This window comes from Malaclemys terrapin, chromosome 6 (assembly GCF_027887155.1).
Source record: "Malaclemys terrapin pileata isolate rMalTer1 chromosome 6, rMalTer1.hap1, whole genome shotgun sequence".
Lineage (NCBI taxonomy): Eukaryota > Metazoa > Chordata > Testudines > Emydidae > Malaclemys > Malaclemys terrapin.
The window spans coordinates 83,617,539-83,643,001 of record NC_071510.1 but is presented as its reverse complement, the minus strand read 5'-3'; the positions used below and the strand labels follow the sequence as shown (position 1 = coordinate 83,643,001).

General features: G+C 42.0%; 1 protein-coding gene across 3 annotated transcripts in view; it reads left to right on the top strand.

Moving 5' to 3' along the window:
• The window catches only part of RASGRF2 (Ras protein specific guanine nucleotide releasing factor 2), a 203,488-nt gene that overhangs the window by 125,475 nt on the left and 52,550 nt on the right, over positions 1 to 25,463 (top strand). For all 3 annotated transcript variants that reach the window (XM_054032561.1, XM_054032560.1, XM_054032559.1), the window contains one exon: positions 20,743 to 20,849. In XM_054032561.1, the coding sequence (XP_053888536.1) occupies positions 20,743 to 20,849 (107 nt within the window). The remainder of the gene's footprint in view (positions 1 to 20,742; positions 20,850 to 25,463) is intronic.

Genomic DNA, 25,463 nt, shown 5'->3' with positions numbered 1-25,463 from the left:
AACTGAAACCAGAAAATAGTGGCCTTTTTCTAGTTAATCTTTGGAGCTGGATAAAAAAACATAAATGTTGCCATTATGTCAGAGTGATGACAGTAAGTTTGCACTCAAAAACTGCTTCTCCTGAACTCTAATAGGCCTTTCTGCTTAGCAGAAGACCTATTTGAAACCTGTATCTTTTTAAAGTCCTGGCCTCAAAAAAACAAAAAACAAAGATCCTGTGTTGCCTATATGTATGCTAGTACTTTCATTGAAGCCAGTTGGATTGCTACTCATGAGTTAAGTGTCACGACTGAGCCCTGTGTCATGGAGACCATTTGTGAGGAGTGCGAAGGCGGTCTTAACCTTAACCTTATTTTGTTCATTGTGTAAGTTCCTAACTAGGGATTGCCAAACCAGTTCAGTCAATTAAGAACTGTTGTCCTCCCCTGAGCCTTCACCCATTTCAAAATCAAGCTCAGATCAAATACCTTTCAGGGTTCTGAAATATTTAGAAGTGTTATGTATTCTTTGTTGTTGTTGTTTTTTATTACTGGTCCTAGCCAGAAACAAACTATGTGACTGCTAGTAATCTCCTGGAGCATGTTTTCATGAGATTTCCAGTTCAATTGTGCAGACTCAGCAGGTGTGGTTAAGCACACCTAGTGGAGCTGGGTAAAACATATTTATTGAATAATTTGACAGCTAACATTGTCTTTTTGTTAAAGAAATTATATGACAAATGATCAGTTACATTATTCACCTAGCTCTGCTGCCAGGTGAGCTTGTGGAATGGGGATATTGAGGGTTGCACATTTATAATTTAAAAAGTCAGGGAATGCAAATGTTAAGATTCTAATAGCAATGACCAGTCAACTGCAGTGCATATTCTGTGTGTTTTATGATATTATAGAATCCTGGTGATGCCACGGTTAATGTTAGATCTTCCCTTCCATTATACACTGGATTTTAACACCCCCATCCTCAATCTCTTTTCCCCTGAAATGTGCATGTGTTGTCTTTTGCCAAAAGATAATTTCACTGGAAAATCAGGGGAGAAATGAAAATAGAGATAAAAATTAATTTGTTTGAATCTCTCTTCTAATTCAGCATCCATGAACATTATTCCTTTCCCCTTGACATTCACCTACTGTGTGATGAATTTGAATAGGTTTCTATTTTTTGTTCCTGAATCAGGAGCTGTTTGAATTTAACAAAACTGTTGCTTAGCAATTCTAGATATCTGAATGGTTAAATGAACCTCCCTGTGCAGCTATTGTAAAGCAGTAACTTTGAATTAAAAATTATAATTATAATTGGAAGAGAAAATTGGAGTTCACCTTTGTAACAAATAACACATGCTGCTGTCATACCAGTAGCCAAACTAAATATAAATCCTAGTTTGAACTCAAAAACATTATGGTATTATGCAAGACGTCAAAGTCAGTTTCAGAAATTAGGGGCCCAGCTCTTTTATAGCTGATGAAAATATGCCTGAAAGCAGTTTGGAGCATAAAGGAGCATTGCATGGAAGGATCTATAATCTCCAAGAGTGGCACCTGTGCTTACAGCACTTGCTGTTCCTAGCAAGTTGCAATTGCTGCCCTTATGTAGGCAGTTGGCTTCTCCCAGAAGATGACCTGTGTATATATATATATATATATATATAAGGAAAAAGGTGAGTCCTTTCTGGGTCTCTTCAGTGGTTTCCTCACACTTGGCTCATGCAGAGGTGAGCCATGATGAGCTTTGTGAGGCAGGGAGAAGAGAGGGTTTTTCTGTTTCCAATTTGAGATAAAATGTTGCCTATATAATTCATGTTTATTTATATTACCATAGAGCTGCTTGTTTTATGGGCTGATAATAAGAGCTATTTAAAACCTGGACTTTTTTATACAGAGATTTTGCTGACTGATGTGCAGCCAGCCAATTTCTTTACTTTGCTTGACAGCTAACCATCCACTCACAGATGGTCTGAAAATGATACATTTGGCTCTCGGTAATTATCCTCTCCTTCTTTTTTAATCTTTACTCCATTGTTAGCGAAAAATGCTGAAGAATTAGGCAAAATACTTCCTTTAGCTAATGTTGGAAGTGCATCCCCCTAAGGGAAAAGATTGGGCTTTCTTGCAGCCTCCCAGTTGGTCCCTCTCAGCTACCTGTACCCACAGAATTTGTCTTACCCCTTGTTTTGTAGACAGATGTACTTTATTTAAGTTGACTAAACATTTATTTTAAATAGTTACAGAAAAGAAGATTCCCCTAGGAGGAACCTGTTAACATTTATCATACTGTAAGATTGCCGAAGAATGACAGGACAGCGTGGCTTAACAGCATGCTTAGGAACATGCATTTGATAGTAAAAACTTAGACAATGACAACTGATTAGTTTAAAAATGAGGAGCTGGAAACTCACTGAAATGCAGGGATACATCAGCAGGAGAAAAATGTTAGATGATCCCCAAGGACTTAGAGAATTAACAGGAGCATATGCAAACACATTTGGCTGGCAGTACAAATTCAAGGAAAGTATCAACTGTTTGACATGTTATCACCTTTGTGATTATTCACATAGCATAGTTCACACATAATTTAAAATAGTTGCTGTAGTAAATAAAATGTAGACAAGATATGCTGTAATAATCACAGATGTGATTGTTTTAATGTTTCCTGTATTTAAACAGTCTTTATGCTTATTCACCAATTATTTCCTATTATTCTCTTATCTAAAACAAAATGTAAGAGGAAAATTCTGTTCTTAGATACATACAGTGGTTTTCCGGACTGATATACTACAATCCCTACACACAGAGATTATCAATTTATGTCAACGAGACTTCTGCATATACAGGGATAGAGGCTCCAGTTCTGTATATCTGAGTCAAGGTCCATTTTGCTGGTCTGAGAAAATAATTTTCCTCAAAAATTTGGAAGTAAAAATCTTTCAAAATGTGAACTTGTTGAAGGGCTCTTTAAGAACAGAGAATTTAGTTTATCCTCTAATAATTTCCCAACACATTAGGGGTCAGGTTTCAAAGTGATAGCCATGTTAGTCTGTATCAGCAAAAACAAATGATTGTATAGTAAGAAAATAAAGCCTATGTTACAGTTGAAGAATGAAGAAGTAAAATAATATGTGATGTCTGAATTAAGACAATTCAAGCCAAATCTGTCTTGCATGGATCTGGGGGGTATTCTCAGTAACCAAACTTATCTCCATAATACTACAGATAATTTCAGTCTTGTGAAGAAATAAACTGAAGAGCTTTGTGAAAGATTTGAAGGTCATGGAATTCTCAGCAAATTAAATCAAATGTCCAGGGTTGCTGAATCCTTTTTTTCCCCCACATAGCTCAAAAATTCCTTCCTACTATTTATTGGACCTGTAAAAGACTTATGTCAGTATACGTTTATCTTTAGGACAGTTTCAGGACCTAAAATCAAGGTGTTCAGCACTTTTGAAATTCAGGACACTTTTATTTTAGTGCCTATATATGGATTTAAGAAACTAACTTAAAACCAGGTTTGAAAAATTTAGCCTGAGTCTTTATTGAAAAAAAGGAATAATAGAATAAATTCCTGATTCAGTATTCTTTTACCACTGGAGAGGAGATATTTTCTTCACCAATAGCTGCAGATTCCAGGAAATTCCCATCAGGTCCTTAAAATGTTAGCAGCAGTTTAGATATTGGTGGGAGAGGAGGAAAGCCCTGGGTCACATTTTTAATACAAGTGGTTGGTTGCACCTTAATATCATTCAAACTATTCAAACTTGGAAACTAGATAATTACATGTAAAAACACAAATTTAAACATTGTATCGCATTATCGGTAAGCAAATTTGGGTTTTGAAGTGAATGTGTATGTACCCAACAACTAGTATGCTATTTAAGCAATCACATTTGAAAATTTGGCCTTAAGTGTTTTTGCCAACTGCTTACACCAGTGATAAATTTGCCCCAGTACATGCTGTAGATTAAAACTCAGATATTTTTTATTCTGCTATGTGTTCCTCTATGTATATTAAAGAAGTGAGCAATATTATTTACTTTCTCCGAACCAACATTTTATTACCAATATGTTAAAAATAAAAATACAATTTATATTACTGTTGACCTTTAGTACAAAAATGAGTTTTAGTATCTTCATTGTTTTCTTCCTCCCTGAGGTGTGTTATATATTTTTAATAACAAGCTTCCGAAGCAGTTTACAGCTGTTAGCACATTTTCACGTTGTTTAGTAACTTTTAACAATACACTATTTCCTCAGTACACGGTTCTTTCTGTGATATATGCCTCATGATAAAAAATATGTCTCAAATAGAAAAGAAAATCTATTTCTGTCTCTCATGTTGTAACAACCCTCTTTTTAAGATTTTAAGGGCCACATTTTCAAATCTGGCCTGCTGTATTATAATGTTACTTTGGATCCTAAAGTAATTTTTTCAAGAATGGGGGCTCTTGTGTTTTAACCCAGTAATTTCATGGATAACCATAATTCTCAGTATAGTTAAATATTACAATTAGGGCTTATATTGGACTGTCCCAATATTTAACCCTTTGTCCCGCGTCCTGATCAATGTACGATGAGGACGCCATTTGTCCTGATATTCAGGTGAGGAGGTGAGTGGGAGGGAGGCACTGACCCCGTGGGTGCTCCGGGGCTGGAGCACCCACGGGGAAAAATTGCAGCCAAGCTCCCCCCTTCTCGCCTCCTTTTCCCCCACTCCCCCCATCATGCCGTATCCCTGCTCCTCCCCCCCTCCAGTGCTTCCCGCTATCTAACAGCTGTTTGGCGGCGCTTAGCACTTTCCAGGAGGGAAGGGGGAGGAGTGGGTACGCAGCACGCTCAGGGGAGGAGGCAGAGAAGAGGCAGGGCAGGGGCGGGGACTTGGGGGAAGGAGATGGAATGAGGGTGGGGTGAGGGCAGTGCAGGGGTGGGAAGAAGCGGGGGGTGGGTGAGCACCCAGCAGATGGGAAGTCGGCGCCGTAGGGGTGAGTGGCGGGTGGGGGGTTAAGAGGTGAGTGGTGGGCGGGCGAGCGAGCAGGCAGGGAGGCGAGCAGTGGGTGGGGAACTGAGGAGAGACGCAGCAAGCCAGCGGCAGGCCGGGGGATGAGGAAGGGCGCATGGGGGGGGGGCTGAGTGGGTGGGGGCGGGACCTGGGGCAGAGTGGGACTGGAGCGTGGGAGGAGCGGGGATGGACTGTGGGCAGGGCTGATGATACCCCAATGTGTCCCGATATTTTAGTGTGGTGATCTGGTCACCCTAGGAGCCACTGACATGCCCTGTTCAACTTTTGCCTCACTCTGTAGGCATCTGAATGGACATAATTGCCCAAGTTTCTGATGGTGGGCATGTGCAAAGCCACCTAAATCTTGATGGTGCCCAGCACGAATGAGCTGCTCAGAGCCATCATTTATGCCTAAGCTTCAGCTGGATTCTCAAAATAGGCACTCCCTGCGGGCCCTGAACCAATAGAGGTGCTCTGAGAATATTTAACTGTCACAAAAGACAGCCGTGGCAAGCAGGTTTGGCATTTCAGGGGCAGGCTGGCTGGCTGGTGTGTATGTGCCCTAGGACACCTAATAGGCAAGGGGTAGAGTACTCATGTGGGAAACCTGTGTTCAAATCCCTGCTCTGCCTGGCTTGGAAGTGGACTTGTGCATGGGTTTTCCATATGAGTGCCCTGACCACCAATCTGTTGGGTATTCTGGGGTGGGTGTCTTTCAATCTCTCCTGTAGAAGCTCTTCCACGTTGCATAAATACTTAAATATTCATGGGGGAGGGGAGGAAATGTGGGAAATTGACTCTGCAATGTGGTAGTTCTGGCACTCACCTTGGATGTAGCCTGGGATGTGGGAGTGGTAAAGTTCAAATCCCTGCTCCAATAAATATTTATGTATACAAAGTGGAACAGCTTCAACAGGAGAGATTGAGAGAGCCCTAGCACAGAATAACCTATAGGCCAGTGGTTAGGAAACCCACCTGCAATGTGGGTGACCTGTCTTCAAGTCCCTGCTACAAAACAGGCAGACCAGGGGTTTTAGAACATGGAAGTGCTCTGACCACTGGGCTATTGGCTATAGTGGGATAGGAGTCTCTGTTTTTTCATGAGAAAGGGCTGATCTGGCTTAGATGCTCAACACCAGGACAGAATCCCAAATGGAGATATGCCCCTCCCTCCAGCCTGTCAGTCAGATGCCTAAGGCCATGATCAATAGGAGTTAGGTGGCCAAGTTCCTTAGTGGATCTGGGCCTTAGGTCCTGCCCCTTTCTTTCGCATTTCACTCCTAGCTAGCTTCAGTGGCTCCCCGCACAGCATACTGGCTTCTGTGAATCTCTTTATTGGGTGCCAAACTCTCACCATACAATGCATGGGGAGCCTGGGTACCTAACTCAGGGCTGTGAATTCCAGTAGGCAGCAAAGTGCCTAGGTGTTAGGAAGCGGCGGCTTTGCATGGGTTCAATTGTACCCACAGAAGTCGCTCCACAGCAGCGACTCTTGTCCCACGGGGCTGGGCCTGGCTCCCCGCTCCTGGCATTGCAACCTGGAGCGTGGGGTCATAGCACCTCCTCAGGTTTGGCCCAGCTGCCCCTCCATTGGCAGTTAACTAAAATACACCCATTGAATTGGGAGGCTACATCCCTGGAGTTAGGTGTTGCATGCCTAAGCCTCCTTTGTGGCTTTAGCTCTTAGTTTACAGCCAGATTGGTTTCAAAATGACCCAGACTGCTTAGCCTTTGCATTATATTCCTTACAGAGTAAGTTTCTAACTACAGAGATTTAAAACAAGAGTTTTTTCAGAATAGTCATTTAAAGTCCATTTCTTTATAATTTTGAAATATTTTGCAAAAAGTAAATAGAGCTATAGTGACAACATATGAATTAATACTACCGTTCATCAGCTGGTTTGTGTGAATCCCTTGACTAGATTTGCTAGTAGTTTCTATTTGCCATGGAGGCTTTTGGCAAAAGAGTCAAATGCGTACTTGAAATTATTTCTGACACGAGAGGTTAAACATGAAAGTTTCAGCAATATGGTTCTCATACCAAAAGGATTCCACATATCCTGAGGACCTATAATAGTAAAATTAAAAGACAGAAAGACTTGATTTTTCCTGCTTTTTGACAGCCATTCATCAGAACAACTCTATTGCTGAACCTGTCAGCAATTATGTGCTAAACATATAAACAAAAAGGCTGGAGTAATGGAAGTTTAAATGTGTCTCATTCTTAAACTGGTGTAGCCCTAAACTCTGGGCTAAGAATTAATAATCCCTACTTCCAAGCCTCACAGAGCTTGAATGAACCGTCAAATTATGATCCAGAATACACTTATTTGACAATTACTGAAGAGGAATGATTCTATTATAGATTAGACACGGTAGTCCATGTTCCTTAAATTAAGTTCTTCATCTTTATACTCTCTTTCTCTCTTAGCTAATATGAATGGTTCTCTTTTCCAGCTCTGGAATACTTCAGACAGCCAGTTTATAGTACCCTGATATTATAGTCAAAGAAATGAAAGAGAAGGAGAAATTCTTAGCAACTCAGATTTGTTACAAGTGGCAATTAGTGGTTGCTCTCTAGCAGACTCCTATGGAAAAGTGCTAAGGCCAATTATTGCTGTAAGATTATATAACAGATAAAAATGTAAATCTTTAACTTGTCAAATAAACGTTCTTTTAAATGTGTGCGGAGGCAAACTATTCTTAATTATACTTTTAGTGATGAATATAAGTAAAAACTTCTATCTAGAGTCACAGATTTCAAAGCCAGAAGGGACAACTGTGATCCTCTAGACTGACCTCATGCATAGCACAGGCCATAGAACTTTCCCCAAAATAATTCCTGTTTGAACTAGATCATATCTTTGAGAAAAACATCTAGTCTTGATTTAAAAATTGCCACTGATGGAGCACACACCAAGACCCTAAGTAAATTTTTTCCAATGGTTAATTACCTTCACTGTTAAATTTTATGCTTTATTTTCTGTCTGAATTTGTCTAGCTTCATTGGGCCTTATTATATCTTTGTCTTCTAGATTGTAGATCCCACTATCTCAGTTTCAGGGTAATTGCACCTGTATTCCCCCTCCATGATCCACAACAGGTACCCACTTTGGGCTACCAGCTCCCAGCCGTCACCTCTCTTGGGTGAAGACCCACATCTCACTCCCTCCTGACTAGGTTTTAAGACTGCACATTTCCCTGCCTTACACTGCAATATCTGCGGCAAGCCAGATGTTTAAACATGCCAGTCACATCGCTTTGCATTCTCTCTGAAGGTTATGGCCAGCTTATTGCCTGTGGTTGTAAGTTATCACACTGTTCCTTTTAAGCAATCACATCTATTCTTAAGGATCCTGTAATCCAGGAGCAGGATCTGTCATCGGCACAGCGAACCAACTCCTTGTCCTCACCAGATGACTCTATTGTGGTAGGTTCCTCCTCCCCTTGATGCCTGAGGACTTTAAGGCATACCAGGATCCCTTGAGGCATATGTCTGCTACCTTGGACATCCAGGCAGAATTCCTGCAGGAAAATACACATAAACTGCTGAATATTCTCCAAGAATCTGCTCCAGGGAGAGTAGTTTTCCCAACTAATGAGGCCCTCTTGGAGCTGGAGTACTCTGGCTTCATTGCCTCCCATGGTGAAACATTTGGAGAAGCAATACTTCATATCCATGCGGGAGTTTGAGGGCTTCTATTCCCACCTGACCCCAGCCTCTTTTGTGGTCATTGTGGCAAATGACGGGGCATGGCAGGGAAGATATTAGTCCAATCCTAAGGACAAAAAGTCCAAGAAGATGGACTTGATGGAGAGGAAGATTTATACCTTTTCTTCCCTGCAGCTGTACGTAGCAAACCAACAGGTATTGCTCTCTAAGTATGATTTTGTTAACTGGACGGCCATATCTAAGTTTGCCAGCAAGTTGCGAGAAGTCTCCAGGAAGGACTTCAAGACATTTGTTGCAGAAGGCTGTTTGGTTGTGAAGTCTTTGCTGCAGCAGCCCTGCCTTTTGCTGCAGCAGATGCCTCAGCCAGAAGTACGGCTTCCACTGTAACCATGAGGAGGGCCTTATGGCTGCAGAACTTTGGCATTGCACCCAATGTACAGTAGACTATTGAGGACCTACTTTTCGATAATTGGCAAAACTGACCAGACTCTGCACTCATTTAAGGATTCCAAGGCCACTTCGTATTCTTGGGAGTTTATGTCTGGTGTTACAGAGACACCACTATAATGGTCAACAACAGCAATGGTAATACTGCTTGCAGTGCTTTATTCAGCCAGTCCTCCCGTCCTGTGAGGCAGCGGGATTACCCAAGAAAGGGTCATAGATCTGAGAGGCAGAGATCCTCTGGCTCCAGGTTCAGCCAGCCAGCCAACCCTCCCTCGTCATCTAGCCAGCACTAGACTTCTATGTCCAGATCAGAGATCCAGTGGTGACCTCTCCATCCCTATCCCCTCCTGTTTGGGATAGGCTGGCTCATTTTTACAGTGTCTGGGACTCGATTACCATGGACAGCTGGGTCCTAAGCACCGTCAGATCGGGTAATGCCTTACAGTTCCTCTCCATCCCTCCTTCCCACCCCTCTCTACACCAACCATCTTCAGGGACCCCTCTCACGAGACACTGCTCCTTGAGCAGGTTGATTCCCTACTAGCTTTGAGAGCTGTAGAGGAAGTTCCCCTGCTGCATTGTGACAGGGATTCTACTCCCATTTTTTTCTGGTTCCAAAATGCCAGGGAGGGGTGACACTTATTGTCAACCTCTGCCATCTCAACAGATACATCCTCTTCAGATGTGGCTGGACTCAATCTATCATCCAAATTGCCATCCTTTGGACAGTCTGGTCCGACTTCCCCCACCGATCCTGGACTTCTTATAATGGTGTACGGTGCAGGACGATGTGTGACAGGAAGTTCCCTTTGCTTGGTCTCCACCAACCAGGACTATGGTTACCAATGCCTCCTTAATGGATTGAGGAGCACACCTGGGGTTGCTTAAAGTTCAAGGCCTCTGGTCAGAACAGGAAGCTTTTCTGCATATAAATGTCCTGGAGCTTTGTGCCGTTCACAGTGGATCATCTCAGCAGAATGTTCTCCCTGAACCACAAGTGGTCTCTGCAGCCCAAGGTCCTGCAATCTATTTCTGTACTTTGGGGCATTCTAATGATCGACTTATTAGCCACTAGAAACAACAAGAAATGTCATCTGTTTTGCTCCTGTGAGTGTCTCAGTCCGGGCTCCCTGATCAATGCTTTCCACATAAATGGGGAATTGGCATTTCTGTATGCATTTCCTCCTATCCCAGTCATCCTGCAGGTCATTCTCAAGCTGAAGTTGAACCATGCCAAGCTCATTTTCATTGCCGCAGCTTGGCTGAGACAGTGTTGGTTCTCAGACCTCCTCACATTATCGATCTGATCTCCTATATCCCTTCCTCTTCATCCCGAATTCCTGACTCAGCATCATAGGTTTTGCATCCAGTAATCTCACAGTGCGGATGCTGTATAGTTAGATGAACAGGAGGAATGATGTTTAGAGTGAGTCTGACAAGTTCTGTTCGGTAGTAAGAAACCCTCCACCAGAGCAACCTATTTGGCCAAGTAGAAGTGGTTCTTGATATGGTCATTGGTCTGGGGAGTTCAACGTAGGCTGGCTTGTTTCTAGGACATATTGGAGCACTGTTACATCTTCAGTGTTCTGGTCTTACACTATGTTTACTGAGAGTGCACCTGGTGGCAATTTTGGCGTTTCATCCACCCGTCCAGGGGAAGTCGGTATTCTCAAATGCCAGGGTAGTAAGAGTCTTGAAAGGAGTCACTCATCTCTACTCCTAGTAAAAGAACTGATTCCTTTGTAGGACCTTAACTTTGTCCTAGTGGCTCTTTGGGGGCCTCTGTTCGAGCCTCTGGCAACTTCCCCTTTCTTCCTTTTGTGTCAAAAAACTGTCTTCCTGATAGCAATGACATCTGCAAGGAAAGAATGTGATTGTCGGCCTTGATGGCAGAGCCTCCTTACACACAGTTTGCCAAAGACAATGTGACTCTATGGCTGCACCCTAAGTTTTTGCCTAAAGTGGTTTCTCAGTTTCACTTGAACCTAGTCATTTATCTATCGCTGTTTATTCTTAAACTACATTCAACCCTAGAGGAGCATCATCTTCACATGTCGGATGTCAGGCGATGTCTAGCTTTCTACATGGATAGGACTAAATTCCTTTGTTCTTCACCTCATCTGTTTGTGTCATATGCTGACTGAATGAAAGGTCAAGCAGTTTTTCTCCAGGTGGATGACTTCCTGCACTGTGACAGCATACAAAGTAGCTCATTATATCTCCCTTTCCCTCCGCCCCAGATACAAGTCATTCTACAAGAGCCCAGGCAATATGGATTGTGTTTCTAAGTGATGTTCCCATTTTGGACATTTGCAAGCCTGCTACTTGGTCCTCTGAACGTATGTTAACAAACCACTAAACCATTACTACTGTATCCCACTCAGATGCAGACTTTGGGAAGGCAATCCTGCAGTCCTTGTTTAAACAGACTCCGAGCTCCACCTCCTGTGGGTACTGCTTGTATGTCACCTGTATGGAATAAATGGCTGCATCTACTCGAAGAAGAAGAAAACATGGTTATTTACTGTAACTGTTGTTCTTCGAGATGTAATGTAGATGTGTATTTCTAACCCTTCGTCCCCTCTGCACTGGAGTCTCTGCTTCTAATGTTTGGTGTGAAGGAACTGATTGGTGCAGGGGCGATGCCACCCTTATATGGTTGGGGAGAGGCTAGGGCCATGAGATGCAAGTGCCCCCCCTATGGGTACTGCTAGGCAAAGTTCTCTGTCTATGGTGCAGTGGATGCATGCACATCTACATGGAATACACATCTGCATCACATCTCAAAGAACAACAGTTACAGTAAGTAACTGTGTTTTTTTGCTTGTAATGCATGTAAGAAAACTGTCTGAAAGTTAAACTGGATTTTATGTTATATAACGTGAAGGCAAGTACATGGCCAAAGTATACCCAGCGATTAAATCATATTGAAAGAATTAATGCAGTGGAGCTGGCAATATTTGTGTTCACTGGCAAGTTATCAATGCATTTGAGAAGTTGTGATATGATTTCTGCAGCAGTCATCATTATATTAAGAGGCCTTATTTGTAGTAACAGTATATGTTCATGTCAACAGACACTGGGAAAAATTGTTCCTTAGAAGTAAGTCACACTGAAGAGCTGCATACAAGGAGCACTGATAGTTAGAAATACTACTTCTGGAGTTCCTCTGAAAGGTGTTGTATGGTGATATTGCATCCTGGTTTTAGTGGGGATCGGGGGAGTTCAGTGTGAGCACCAGGAAAAGGTTAGATAAGGAAACAAGTGGATAGTGTAGAGGAATATTTTGCTTGGCATGAAGGGCAGCAAAAGAATGGAAACATGGACCAAATATGGTTGAAAATCATGAATAGAATAGGAGGGAAAGCTGCTCCACGCTCTACTAGGGTTACCATATTTAAAAAATAAAAAAAGAGAACACTCCATTGGCCCTGGCCCCGCCCCTTTCCCACCCCCGCCCCAAATCCGCCCCTTCCCCACCTTTTCCCCAAAGTCCCCGCCCTAACTCCCCCTTCTCCCTCCCAGCCACGTGAAAAGGGCTGCCCGAGCGCTACCGACTTCACGGTTTACCGGGCAGCCTCCAGACCCAGCGCCCCCGGCTGGCACTTCCCCAGCGCAGCTGGAGCCCGGGAGGGGAAGCGCCCAGCCAGGGGCGCAGGGTCTGGAGGCTGCCTAGCAAACCGTGAAGCCGGTAGCGCTCGGGCTTTGGGCAGCTCCCATGCCTCTGGACCCTGCGCCCCCAGCCGGGCACTTCCCCTCCCAGGCTCTGGCGGCTGCTGTGCTCCCTGAACTCCTGGGCTCTGTAAGCGCCGAGCTGCCCGAGCGCTACCAGCTTTGGACAGGCCCCATGCCTCTGGACCCTGCGCCCCCAGAGCCTGGGAGGGGAAGTGCCCGGCCGGCGGCTCAGGGTCCGGAGGCATGGGGGCTGCCCGAAGCCGGTAGCACTCGGGCAGCTCGGCTCTTAAACAGAGCTGCAGAGTCAGGGGAGGAGCACAGCAGCCATGGGAGGGGAAGTGCCCGACCGGCGGTATTTTTCCTGGACATGTTCGGCTTTTTGGCAATTCCCCAAAAATTCCGGACGGGGGTTTGATTACCAAAAAGCTGGACATGTCCAGGAAAAACCCGACGTATGGTAACCCTACGCACCACTTCCCCAAGTGGGGGATAGCCCTCACCTGGCTGGAACACCATGGGAAGTGGTGTGTCCAGCTGCAGAGGAACAGAGATAGGAAGTGGCTGTTCCCCTTGAAAATCAGAGCAGAAAATATTGCAGAAATTAATGCTGCCAAGAGCAGTGTAAGACAGCTTTGAATCTTCTTACTTCATCAGAAGGGCCAAGTCACAGTGTGGGAGAATTGACGGAAACATGACTACTGAAGCAGTTGGCTGCCAGGGGAGGAAATTATGAAGAGAAGCAGGTGCTCTCTGTGGATTATCTGAGTTCCATCAGGCAGTGGCTGTAGTTACCCATGGATTCTGCGGGGCCCCTCAAAGCAAAGGGAGAATCGATCTGGTAGATGGAGCTCATAGACCTTGATTCCCGTCCCCTGGCATTTGTGTGGAGCAGAAAGGGAGAGGCAATTTGCACCCCTTGCACCTGCTTACCATGTGTGCTGTGCCAGCCAGCTCCAGGCCTCCAATCCCAGGTGGTGCAGGGCCTAAAGGATGCCTATGCTTCTGACTTCCTACTTCTGGAAGACTTTCTGCTGCACAGGCCCACAGCCTCGACTCTGCGGCTGCACATGGAGTAAATACAGTAGTCACTTTGTGGGAATAAAAGCATGTGCTCATGTGATTAAAAGCTGTATCACAATGTGTGCACACAAGGGAGCAGAGTCAAAGTTTCACAGGCCACTTCAACTTTGGCATTTCCTGAATCTTGACTGCTTCATTTTTCACCCTTAAAGTTTTTAAAATATGTTTCATTTAACACATAAAGTGCTAACGGCTAAAAGATCTCTGTGTTACTTTGCCCCTGTAAACATCTTTGAATTTGTCACTCTGTTGTTTGGCAAATTATATCACATTGTTACTTTTATCACATTTACCAGCTGTAGAAATTTTTGAATAAGGCAGCAACCCAAAAACTAATTAATCATCTATTAAGCAGTAAAGTCTGTATATTTAGCATTTATAAGTAGCGTGTAATTCTTACAGATGAAGATTTGACAGGTTTATTTTCTCTTAAAGTAGTGCTTCCAGTTCGCTTATTGGAACTAATTTTTCATGGTGTTTTGTAACCTCCTCCTTGCCTGATGAGGTTGTGAAGGCTAGGACTATAACAGGGTTTAAAAGAGAACTAGATAAATTCATGGAGGTTAAATCCATGAATGGCTATTAGTCAGGATGGGTAAGGAATGGTGTTCCTAGTCTCTGTTTGTTAGAGGGTTGAGATAGAGAGAGATCACTTGATCATTACCCGTTAGGTTCACTCCCTCTGGGGCACCTGGCATTGGCCACTGTCGGCAGACAGGATACTGGGCTGGATGGACCTTTGGTCTGACCCAGTATGGCCATTCTTATGTTCTTATGTTTACTACTGGTGATGGTGCAGGATATGACCCTGTGGAGTACTGAGTGCCTCTTGTGAGGCACTGTACACCTGCAACTCCCACTGAAGCCATTGGGAACTGAGAGCCTTCTACACCCACAGGAGATGTTCAGTACACGGTTGACTTGGGCCCGTAGCCTAAAGCCATGGGCTAGATCACTTCCTCCCACAGATAAATACACATGAGGTGACCAGAAAGAAGAAAGTAATTTTGTATAGCCCAGGTAGTATGTATCTAGATACTATCATACAGTGATGGATGCTTTAAAAATGCTGATGAATAAATGGATGGATCTCAGGAAAATAATGGCTATTGTTTTTTTAGAGGTGAGATGGTGTATATAAAAATATTTAAAAGATATTCAGTGTATTGAGAGCAGTAACAATTGTTAAGAGAGTTCAGATTTTGAGTCTAATCTATTCATCTATGTCCTTGTAATGTTCAGTCTGCATTTTAGTGTATATTATAATAATAATAATGTTTTGATATATATGGATGGTAGCCAATCTACAAAATGCAAAAACACTAAGTAAGCAAAACATTCCTGTGAGATAGGTAAGTATTGTTCATTTGTTTTACAGTTGGGGGAAATGAGATTACATTTGTCGGAGAATAACTCTCTGCTTCCACACATTACTTGGCCAGTTACCAGGGGACTGTGGAAAATGAGAGTGAGGTCCTGAGTACTCTAGTGCAGTCTACTAGCCAAAAAACACATATCTTAAACTCTGCTGATGCCGGCTGGGGGCTCAGCAGCAAGGGCAAGAACCTCTCTGATCTGCAAATCCAGGAGAGGAGAGACCTGCCCACCCGTAGGAAAGATGTCTGCCAGTGAAGGCAAAGATAGATGTAGACACTCTCCCAATTAAAGCTATAGTCTCCTCCTTCCAAACAGCAATGGCTGCTATTGAATGCTCCTTGCAGTTGCTATCAGGCCCAAATTATCAAGGAATTTTGAGAAACTTGTAAAAATGAATTTAGAACCTGCCCTCCTTCCCCTAGCAGAAGACACCAGTCAGTGGCAAGTAGTCTCTCTGAGTCTTGGGGGAGGGAGGGAATTAACACAGTTAAGATTACTTACCTAAATTTTTGTAGATTTTGAGTGGGATACCTGTCACCATCTCACCATGTTATTTTAAAAGGTTTACTAAGATTGTCAAAACCTTATCTTGGGGCATTGACCTGGGCCCCAAATAATCAAAGATGTTCATCTCCCCATTGATGGGGATGGTTTCAGAAACCCAGGCCTAGAACTATTATTTTACCTCTGTCATGCTCACATCCCAAGCCCCTCACTGATTCCAGCACATAAGAATAACAAGCCCAATGGGTGGGAACTGGAAGAGAATGAATGAAACTGATCACCCTATTGGTGTTCTTAAGATGTTCATGTTACCCTACAGAGAAAAACAGAGTATCCTCTGTAGTGGTCACCAGGAGGGGATTTTGGCTAGTCGTTTCCATTTTCAACTCAGACACCATACAAAAGCCTCTACATGGGGTAATTCTAATTTACAGTTTGGCTTCCCTTGGAGAGAATGGATAGAGAGGCATATTATATGTTTGGTTGGTGATGGAGGTATAGTTCCATTCCAGGTGCTACAACATCTGTATTAACTTCTGGTCACAGGGACACAGCAATATGTACAACGGAATCATTTATTGACCTATCACTTTAGCTCAGATGCCCTGGGATTGCCTGACTCCCTTGAAGTAGGTGGTGTAATAGAGAAGCTCCACAAACTCGCCAGACACATGTCATCCATATATGCCTTTTTGACAAAAAATGACTCTGAGTCTTGAAGACATTACTAAAACCTGGGATAAAGAGAGGGAGTCCTTTAAAGGCTCCACAGTGGTAAACTATTACACAATACAAAATATGCTTCTATAGGTTTATGTTTAATTCAACAAAAATAATGTATTGGACACCACAAAGACTGCCTAAGATTAAAGCTCTTCCTGTGGATACATGTGGGAGCTGTGGTAAAGATAAGGGTATTCTGCTGCACGACTTCTGGCAATATCTGTAGGTTTAACAGCTGTTTAAAGAAGTTAACAATAGAATTAAAATGATTTTGGGCTTTAGCAATCAAACATTGGTCTAGAACTACATTTTAGGGAGGGAGGGATATGCTCAGTGGTTTGAGCATTGGCCTGCTAAACCCAGGATTGTGAGTTCAATCCTTGAGGGGGCCACTTAGGAATCTGGGGCAAAATCAGTACTTGGTCCTGCTAGTGAAGGCAGGGAGCTGGACTCAACGACCTTTCAAGGTCCCTTCCAGTTCTAGGAGATGGGATATCTCCATTATTTAAAAAAAATTAACCTTTTTTCATTTGTGGACCCCTAAAAAATTTCAAATGGAGTTGTGGATCCTCTTGGAAATCTTAAACATAGTCTGCCGCCCCTTTGGTATCTGCAGAGCACAGGTTTAAATCACTGTTTTAGGATATTTAGTTGCACATTTGGGTCTCTTATCTACACTGCATTCATGGGTTCTGAGAGTGATGATCATGAAGTGAATGGTCTTACAGAGGTGGTAAAGTAAATCACTGGAGAGAAGAAACAATGATATTCTGACCTACAGGCCAAAGAAAGGGTCACCGTCTGTCACAGGGATCAATTACACAAATTTGAGTACTGCAAATATTTAGGTAAAGTTACTTAGGGTTCAGGTTAAAAACTGGCAGCTGGTCCTGGCAGCTGACTTGGGCTCAGGATAAGGGACTGTTGAATTGCAGAACGTAGACATTCTGGCTCGGGCGGCTGCTGAAGCTCTGGGACCCTCACACCTCACAGGGCCCTAGAGCCAGAGGTGAAAGTGGGCCAGTACGGCATCCGGTAAGAAGTAGCCACTGGTATCAGCCCGTACGCAGCCAACATTAAAGTGCTTTAACGTTGCTGCTCCTTTTGCCCCCACAGACTCCCCAGGGCCACCGACGGGTAGGCACCCTACTGGCAGGGCTGCCAAAGGGTACGGGATGGGGGGACAAAAGGGGCAGCTGCCCCGAGGCCTGGCCATTTAAAAGGGCCTGGGGCTCCCAGTCGCCGCTGCTGCTACCGTGGCAGTGTCCGGAGCCCCAGGCCCTTTAAATCGCCACTGGAGCCCCGGGTGGCAAAGGCCAGGCAGCATGGAAAGGCTGGCTGGGGAAAGCTGACCTTCAGCCCCACCCCTTCCACTCAAGGCTGGGCCCCCGTACCAGTAAGTAATTTATCTTACTTTCACCCCTGCCTAGAGCCCAGGCTCCAAGTCAAGTCCGAACATCTACACTGCAATTAAAGAGTCCCTTAGCCAAAGTCCCACGAGGCCGAGTCAGCTGGCACAGGCCAGCCATAGATGTTTAATTGCAGTGTAGACATACCCTTAGTTATCTAAGGCTAGGTCTACACTACTTGCCTGAATCGGCGGGTAGAAATAGATCTCTCGGGGATCGAATTATCACGTCTTGTCGGGACGCGACAATCGATCCCCGAATTGACGCTCTTACTCCACCAGCGGAGGTGGGAGTAAGCGCCGTCGACGGGGAGCCGCAGAGGTCGATTTTGCTGCCGTCCTCACGGCGGGGTAAGTCGGCTCCAATACGTCGAATTCAGCTACGCTATTTGCGTAGCTGAATTTGCGTATCTTAAATCGATCCCCCACCCGCCCCCCGTAGTGAAGACCTGCCCTAAGACAGTTGGTAAATTTTTGCACATGACTTATATACATCAGATTTAGACTTTGTATCTAAGTTGTGCTGTGATTTTAGTTTGTGTCTTTATGGCCTGATTTCAAAGGTGCTGATCATCTCACACCTCCCAGTTACTCGAAGGGAGCTGTGGAATATTCAGCATTTCTGAAAATCAGGTCACTAGATTAGGTCTGCTAGAAAATGACAAACAAGATTACTTTAGATATCAATCTACATATTAAATTTTAAGACTGTGGATAATGCCTGGATAATGCAAGAAGAGCAGAAAAGTATAAATGGAACATATTCAAAGAAAGAAAGAAACCTGGCTTTTCCATTTATTTGCTTTTTAACACAAAAGGCAGAATTGAGTACATGGAGTTTCAGTTTTTTCTTTGTTAACTTAGGGCACACCAAAGTACACTACATGACGATACAATGAAACAACAGATCTGAGGTAAAATTCTTCTCTTAGACATGCATATCATAATTCAGCCATTCTTTCTTTGGTATCAATGGGAGAGCCTCATGTGTAGGTCCACAGTATCAAAGCTAAGTACACTAGAACCTCAGAGTTACGAACACCAGAGTTATGAACTGACCAGTTAACCACTTTAAAATTTGATGAAAACATTGGTGTGAAGGAGCAGAGGGCAGTGCAATTAGCACAAGAGGAGAGATCTTTGAAGGTTTTATCTTTTTTTCTTTCTGTTTTTTTCCCTATTCTTTTGCAGAAAAGTGGAAGTAATCTCTGTAGGTTTCCTCTTGTTTTCCCTTCCAGCTCCCTTGAAATGGGATTACTGTTCCTCTTAGCAGCATTACTTTTGAAATAGTCTCTAGAGGTTTAATATATAATTTTCATTGTGACTTTCAGTGCTGCAATCAAGTGGCTAATTGAACAATTTATAATACATATGCCTAATTGCTTCTTCAAGAGGTTAACTGTGAAAGGAATAGATATTTAGCAGAGAAATGTTACCTAGGTTACCCTTTATTGGCTAAAGCCACTGAGATTTTGTTTGCTGTGCTGTTTATGGGCAATTAAACCCTTGAAAATGTTTTAATATGAAATTTCTTTTGAGGTTGCATCTTAAATGTCAGCCACAGTATAATATGCCCAAGTACAAAGGCCCCAGTAAGACAAATTTGGGTTTGAAGTCTAATCTTTAGTATAAAATACAGGACCTAGTTGAATTTCTGTGTCTTTTTCAGTGCACCTTTCTAGAAGTATAACAGAAGTTTAGATTGGTTTTGGTTTGCTTTTAAAAGAAAACAAAAGCAGAACAAAACATTGGAAGCATTCTCCCAGCATACATTCAGTACTTCTCACAAAGTTCGCAGAAGTTTTAATCTGTCATTTCATTTGTAACAGCATAAGATGCTTTAGTGGCTGTTTTTATTTTTAAAAAATAATAAATCTATTCAAAGTGCTAGTTATACAGGAGTAAGCTTCAAGCACCAGGACTCAGTTGTGAAGGACATCAAAAGCAGTACAATCAAAGACTGAACCTAACAAGCAACCTACAGTTACAATTAGGATGGATAATGGGAACTTCCTAAATATACCTTCAAATCATTGAATACTTTCTAATTCAAGTACTTGAAGCATAAAAATGTTATATTCATTAGCATACATAGCATATTATAATCAGGGCTACTAGAGAACTGCAGAAAGAAATTGTGGAGGAAATCTAGGATGTCATTTTCTATTATGCTTCTAAAAATATATATTCTTAAACAAATATAGTAGAGTAGGAAACAAATATATCTTCACAAAAGCCGTCGGGACATGATACAGTTGACAGACTAACTTGGAAATCAAGGAAGTCAAACTTAATGTGCAAACATATCTCCTCTTACTTCCCTTCCCACTTTCTAATCACACCAATTTTTTAAAGAATGCCATGGAGGGCTTTCTTTATTGGCTTATATAGCCTGAACAGCACTGTCATGTTTTTATGAAGGGACATTTCTTCCGCAAACTTTTTTCTCCTCTACATTTTTGTCATTTAGTTCCTCAACTTCCATTTTCTAAACCATATTCATCATTCTTCCACAATTTTCCTGTCTGATTTTCTCTGTCCCATGCCTCTCTCTCTCCCCTCTCCTCCCCCCTCCTGTTTCTTGTCTTTTTATGTGATTAAGGCAGACAACCATCACTCAGCTTATTACTGAAAGCTAAGCACAGTAGGAATCTATTTAGCTACACTAGGGAGGAATTAGCTCATGTGAATCCTGCAATGTTTCTATAGCCCAAATGATATTTGACGTATTCTGCATCTGTTCCTTTTCTTTCATTACATAGAAATGTCTGGTGTGGTTTCATTTTACCAGCACTATTAACAATGTATTTTAAGGGTTTGTTTTAGCTACTTGTTCATTTGGTGTAATTATGATAACTTTTTCCTACAGGATTTAACAACTCTGAACGAATGTGTGACAAAGAGTTCATAATACGCAGAGCAGCCACTAATCGTGTCCTGAATGTCCTGCGTCACTGGGTCTCCAAACATTCTCAGGTATTTTTCAGTTCCACTTTTACAGCTGAATTTCACCATGTACTCTCTTTCTGTGATTTGCAAATGGAAAGGGTCACAATCTTTTCTTCAGCCCAGTCATAGAATTCTTATCACTTCAACTCTAGCTATAAAACGTTCCTGAGCAGTGCTGCTGTATAATATAGCAGTGGTCAAATTGAAGTCAAACTGCATGAGAAGATAGTGCCATCAAGATACTATAGAAGTTTAATGTATTAAAATAAATTATTGCATAAATGAAGAATCCTTCATGCTATTTTGGAAAGCTGTTCTGACAACTTACCAGTTCAGGTACAAAATTATTCGACTTGTACAATTTTGCATGGCTGCTTTACTATAGTAAAGCTTGTTGAAATAGACAAGGGAAAAGCACTAGAAGAAATCTATATAACAGCTATCTTTACTATAATAATTAAAACTACCAATTATTTTAGAAGCAGGCCTTACCATATCCATTGTTCCATTTAGCCTGATATCTTGCCTGACAGTGTCTAGTGCTTTACAGCACCTGATGCTTCAGAGGAAGACCGATAAATCCCCATAATACTCTAATCCAGTCATGCAATGTTGTATAAAGTGTGTATTGTTTATTGTTTCCTGACCCCTACATCCTGAAGTGTCTTGTCTGTTTTATTTATTTTAGACAATGTCTTAATAATGAACAAAGCTGTTTTTTATCTTTTAGATAGTCAGTGCTCATATAGTAAACAGTTTTGGTTCAAATACACTTATTGAAAATCCTGAAATTATTTGTCCATGAACATAGTCACGTGTTTGTGTATCGAATAGATGCAGAGGTGGACCCCAATCTTGCAATGTGCACAGACAGATTCCTGCACAATGCAAACTGTGCTGAATGAAAAAACAACCCAATTAACTAACAGAGTTTCATACATAGCACTGTCCCTTTATGTATTCTGTGGGCACATGAAACAAATGTCGGAGGGCTTTACAAGAGATGCAGCAAAATTCCAGCCATCATTCAATTTTAAAAAATGGTTAAACAAGAGGGAGAGGGAGATCTCTATGGAAATGCATGAGGCATTTTTGAAAGCCCCAAATAAATGGTACAGTATAACCAGTGATTATTATGGAGTATTTTGTCTGTATTGATTAAGAACACTTAATCTGCAGTTTATTTATTGCACAACTTACTGCAACAGTCTCCTGTGTGACAGACCAATTCTTTTTTTCCCAGGCCAAAGGTTTAACTGAAAGTGTAAGGTTGATAGAGAACATATAATTTAAAAACAATGCATAGATGGAAAAGTTGGGGTTGGGGTTAGAAAGAAGGGAGCTGATTGAAGGATTCAGGCAGCCTTGAAGGCTAGGGACTCTGTGGAGCTCCTAGATTCTGCAAGGCACTGGGAGTAGAGGGAAACAGGCCACCCTAAGTTCAGTAGAGTCCCATGCCATCTTTGCTCTGCCCTCTCTTTCACTGCCCTGAAGAATGTTGGGATTATGAACAAAATACACGTTATTGATAGTCCTTACTAGTCTCCATCCTTCCTCCCCTCACTAAACTGAACAACCCATACTGTGAAACTCCTTTGTAGTAATCACAAGCAATTTGAAGTGAAAATCTTTTTCCTGACGAACATATGAGAAGAGAGGGGGTTAAAAGAAGGCTTATAACTGGTTGCAATCCCACGTATGTCTGTCTCCATAATCTTTAATTCACACATAACTGGCATCATCAGCTGTTGTTCCTCACATGGGATTTTGCATACCTGAAAATAATACTCTATAATCCCCGCTGCTGACCAAGAGAGTAAATACAATTTTAAACATTCCCTATTAAAATTCTGCTTTGTATACACACTACCAGCTTTTATTTGTTCAACTAAATATTTATTTCAATTGTTTTAAAGAAAAAATAAATTTTTCAAAATAACTAAATACCTAACTTGTTTAGAGCGCCACTTCTAACAGTGCCAAGGATGGAGCTGAGTCAATTCAAGCTGTTTTCTGTGCATTCCTTGCATATGCCCCCAGCAACATCAGGGTGTCACGTTTACAGCTTCAGGGACCTCATGAGAGTACAGAATTCCAAGTTGGGACTAGGTTGCTGTTTGGTAAGGTTGGGTGATAGGTTGGTGGTGATAGAGTGGTGGAAAAGTATGGTGACTGAACAGAAGATTAGGTGATGGACAAGCCATGCACTGAAGTGTCATCAAAACTGGGAACTGTGTATACTAATTGAGCACTGAACTTCATAGTCTCTTGCACCAGCAAGGATCCACCACTGAACCAGGACAGCATCCAGAACACTCCTGACCAGATACAGTGGGCACTCCAAGAAGAGGGGGAGAGATTATGTAGAAAAAGGGGGCTCGTTGTCTGAGCGAGTTGAGGGGGTATTTTAGATGTTTTAGAAAGAAGTAGTCCTAAATAGAAGGGGTAAAACAAACAAACAAAATAAGGATTTTTTTTTTTAAAGTCCAGAGACACACTTTTCTGGAGGAGCCGTGGACAAACGTTAAGGGTGTACCAAGTGTTGTGGTTTGATAGGGATATTTTTTAATGATTGAAACAAGGTAAAATGATTCAGAACCATCAAGTTGTGCACATTATTAGTTTATGTAAACATTAATTTATTATTGTTACCTTCGTCCTCCCTTCCCCATTGCCTCCTATTGCTTATTACATTCACATCTTGTCTTTAGATTGTAAACTCTTCAGGGACAGGGTCCATCTCTGCCTATGTTTTTGCACAGCACCTAGCACAAAGGGCCTCAGGCAGGATCAGTGCCCCGTTGGGTGCTACTATAATATAAATAAATGATAATAATTAATGACAGATGTGTCAAATATCAGCATGGAAAATTTCAGCCCAAACAGTTAAAGTTTGGTAAAGTGATAAGCAACTGAAAACGATCTTAGAATGGAAAATTTTGGGCAACTGCACTTATAGGCAGTGCTATCAGCCCTACCTATAATTCTCTACCACTTTGTGTTTTTATTTGTATGTATGTTTTATGGCATTTTAAAAATTTATTTGTAAGTAAATATATTTAAATTCTAATCCTTCAACAGCTCCTTCTCCTTATTCTTCCCCTGGCCAGCCCTCTTAAAAAAAAGGGCGGGGGGCAGATAAAACAAAATCTTTCTATGTATCACAACTATGGTCGGACCGTTAGAATTTCTGGAAACAAACTTGACAGTTTGGCCATGCTAGTGGATGGACCAAGTTCTCATTGGTTACTTGATAGACCATTTGAGGTCTAAATAGCTGGGACGGTAGGGAATTTTAAGTCTATTATTATTATTACTGTGTATCATGGTAGTGCTGAAGGGCCCCAGTCCCATTGTGTTAGGCAATGAAAAATAATATAACAAAAAGAGTTTGCATGCCCCAGAGAACCTTAAACTGGTGCTACTACTGTTCAGCTAGTAGCACCAGTGGGATCCCTACTGTAGACAAGTTTCCAGCAATCTCACCATTATGTTAATTAAAAGCATGGTGGTAAAGTGATGAAAGGTGTCAGAACCTACACTAGCATTCCTATCAGTGTAATGGAATCAGTGGTAGCATCAGTGAGATCTTTATCCTACAATTGAAGAGCACAGACAGCCACTAAGGCAGCCACTACACATAGTCAGCCTTATGTCTACACAGGGATAAAAAACCCGGGGCTGGTCCAGGTCAGCGGACCTGGGCTCATGGGGCTCAGTCTCCAGGGCTGAAAAATTGCTCTGTAGATGTTCAGGCTCGGGATGGAGCCCGAGCTCTAGGATCCTTCAATTTTTAGCTTTGCAGCCCAAGCTCGGCGAGTCCGAGTCAGCTGACCTTTGCCAGCTGTGGCCATGCCATGGGTCTTTTATCCCTATGTAGACATACCCTATGAGCAAAGGCTGTCAACTCCCTGAACACTTTCTTTGCTCTTTGACCTAAGTTACATTTGTTTTTTAAAAATAAAACAAACTTCTAAAGTAAGTGTTTAGGCTGACTTTCAGCCTTGAGCCAATATTACACCACAAACTTCATCAACTTAGTAATAAGCCCTTAGTAATAAGGGTTTGCCTTGTTTTGTTTAACAGCTCCTTAACAAAAATATATATAATCAGGGATTGCTAAAAAGAGACTGCTATTTACCTCATATGCACATTGGTCAAAATCTCTGCCCTTCATTAAAATAGCAAAGAGATTAATTTTTTGAGTTAATGGCGTATTATCTGTGATTAATAGACAGCCCTAAAAAAAAAGCAATCGCAATTAATCACACTGTTAAACAATAGAATACCAGTTGAAATGTATTAAATATTTTTTGATGTTTTTCTAAATTTTTAAATATATTGATTTCAATTAAAACACAGTATACAAAGTGTACAGTGCTCACTTTATATTATTACTTTTTATTACAAATATTTGCACTTTAAAAATGGCAAACAAAAGAAATAGTATTTTTCACTTCACCACATAGAAGTACTGTAGTGGAATATTTTTATTGTGTAAGTAAGTGCAACTTACAAATGTAGCTTGTTTTGTTTTTGCGTGCAGTTATATAACAAAAAAATGTAAAACTTTAGAGCCTACAAGTCCACTCAGTTCTACTTCTTGTTCAGCCAATCGCTAAGACAAACAAGTTTGTTTAC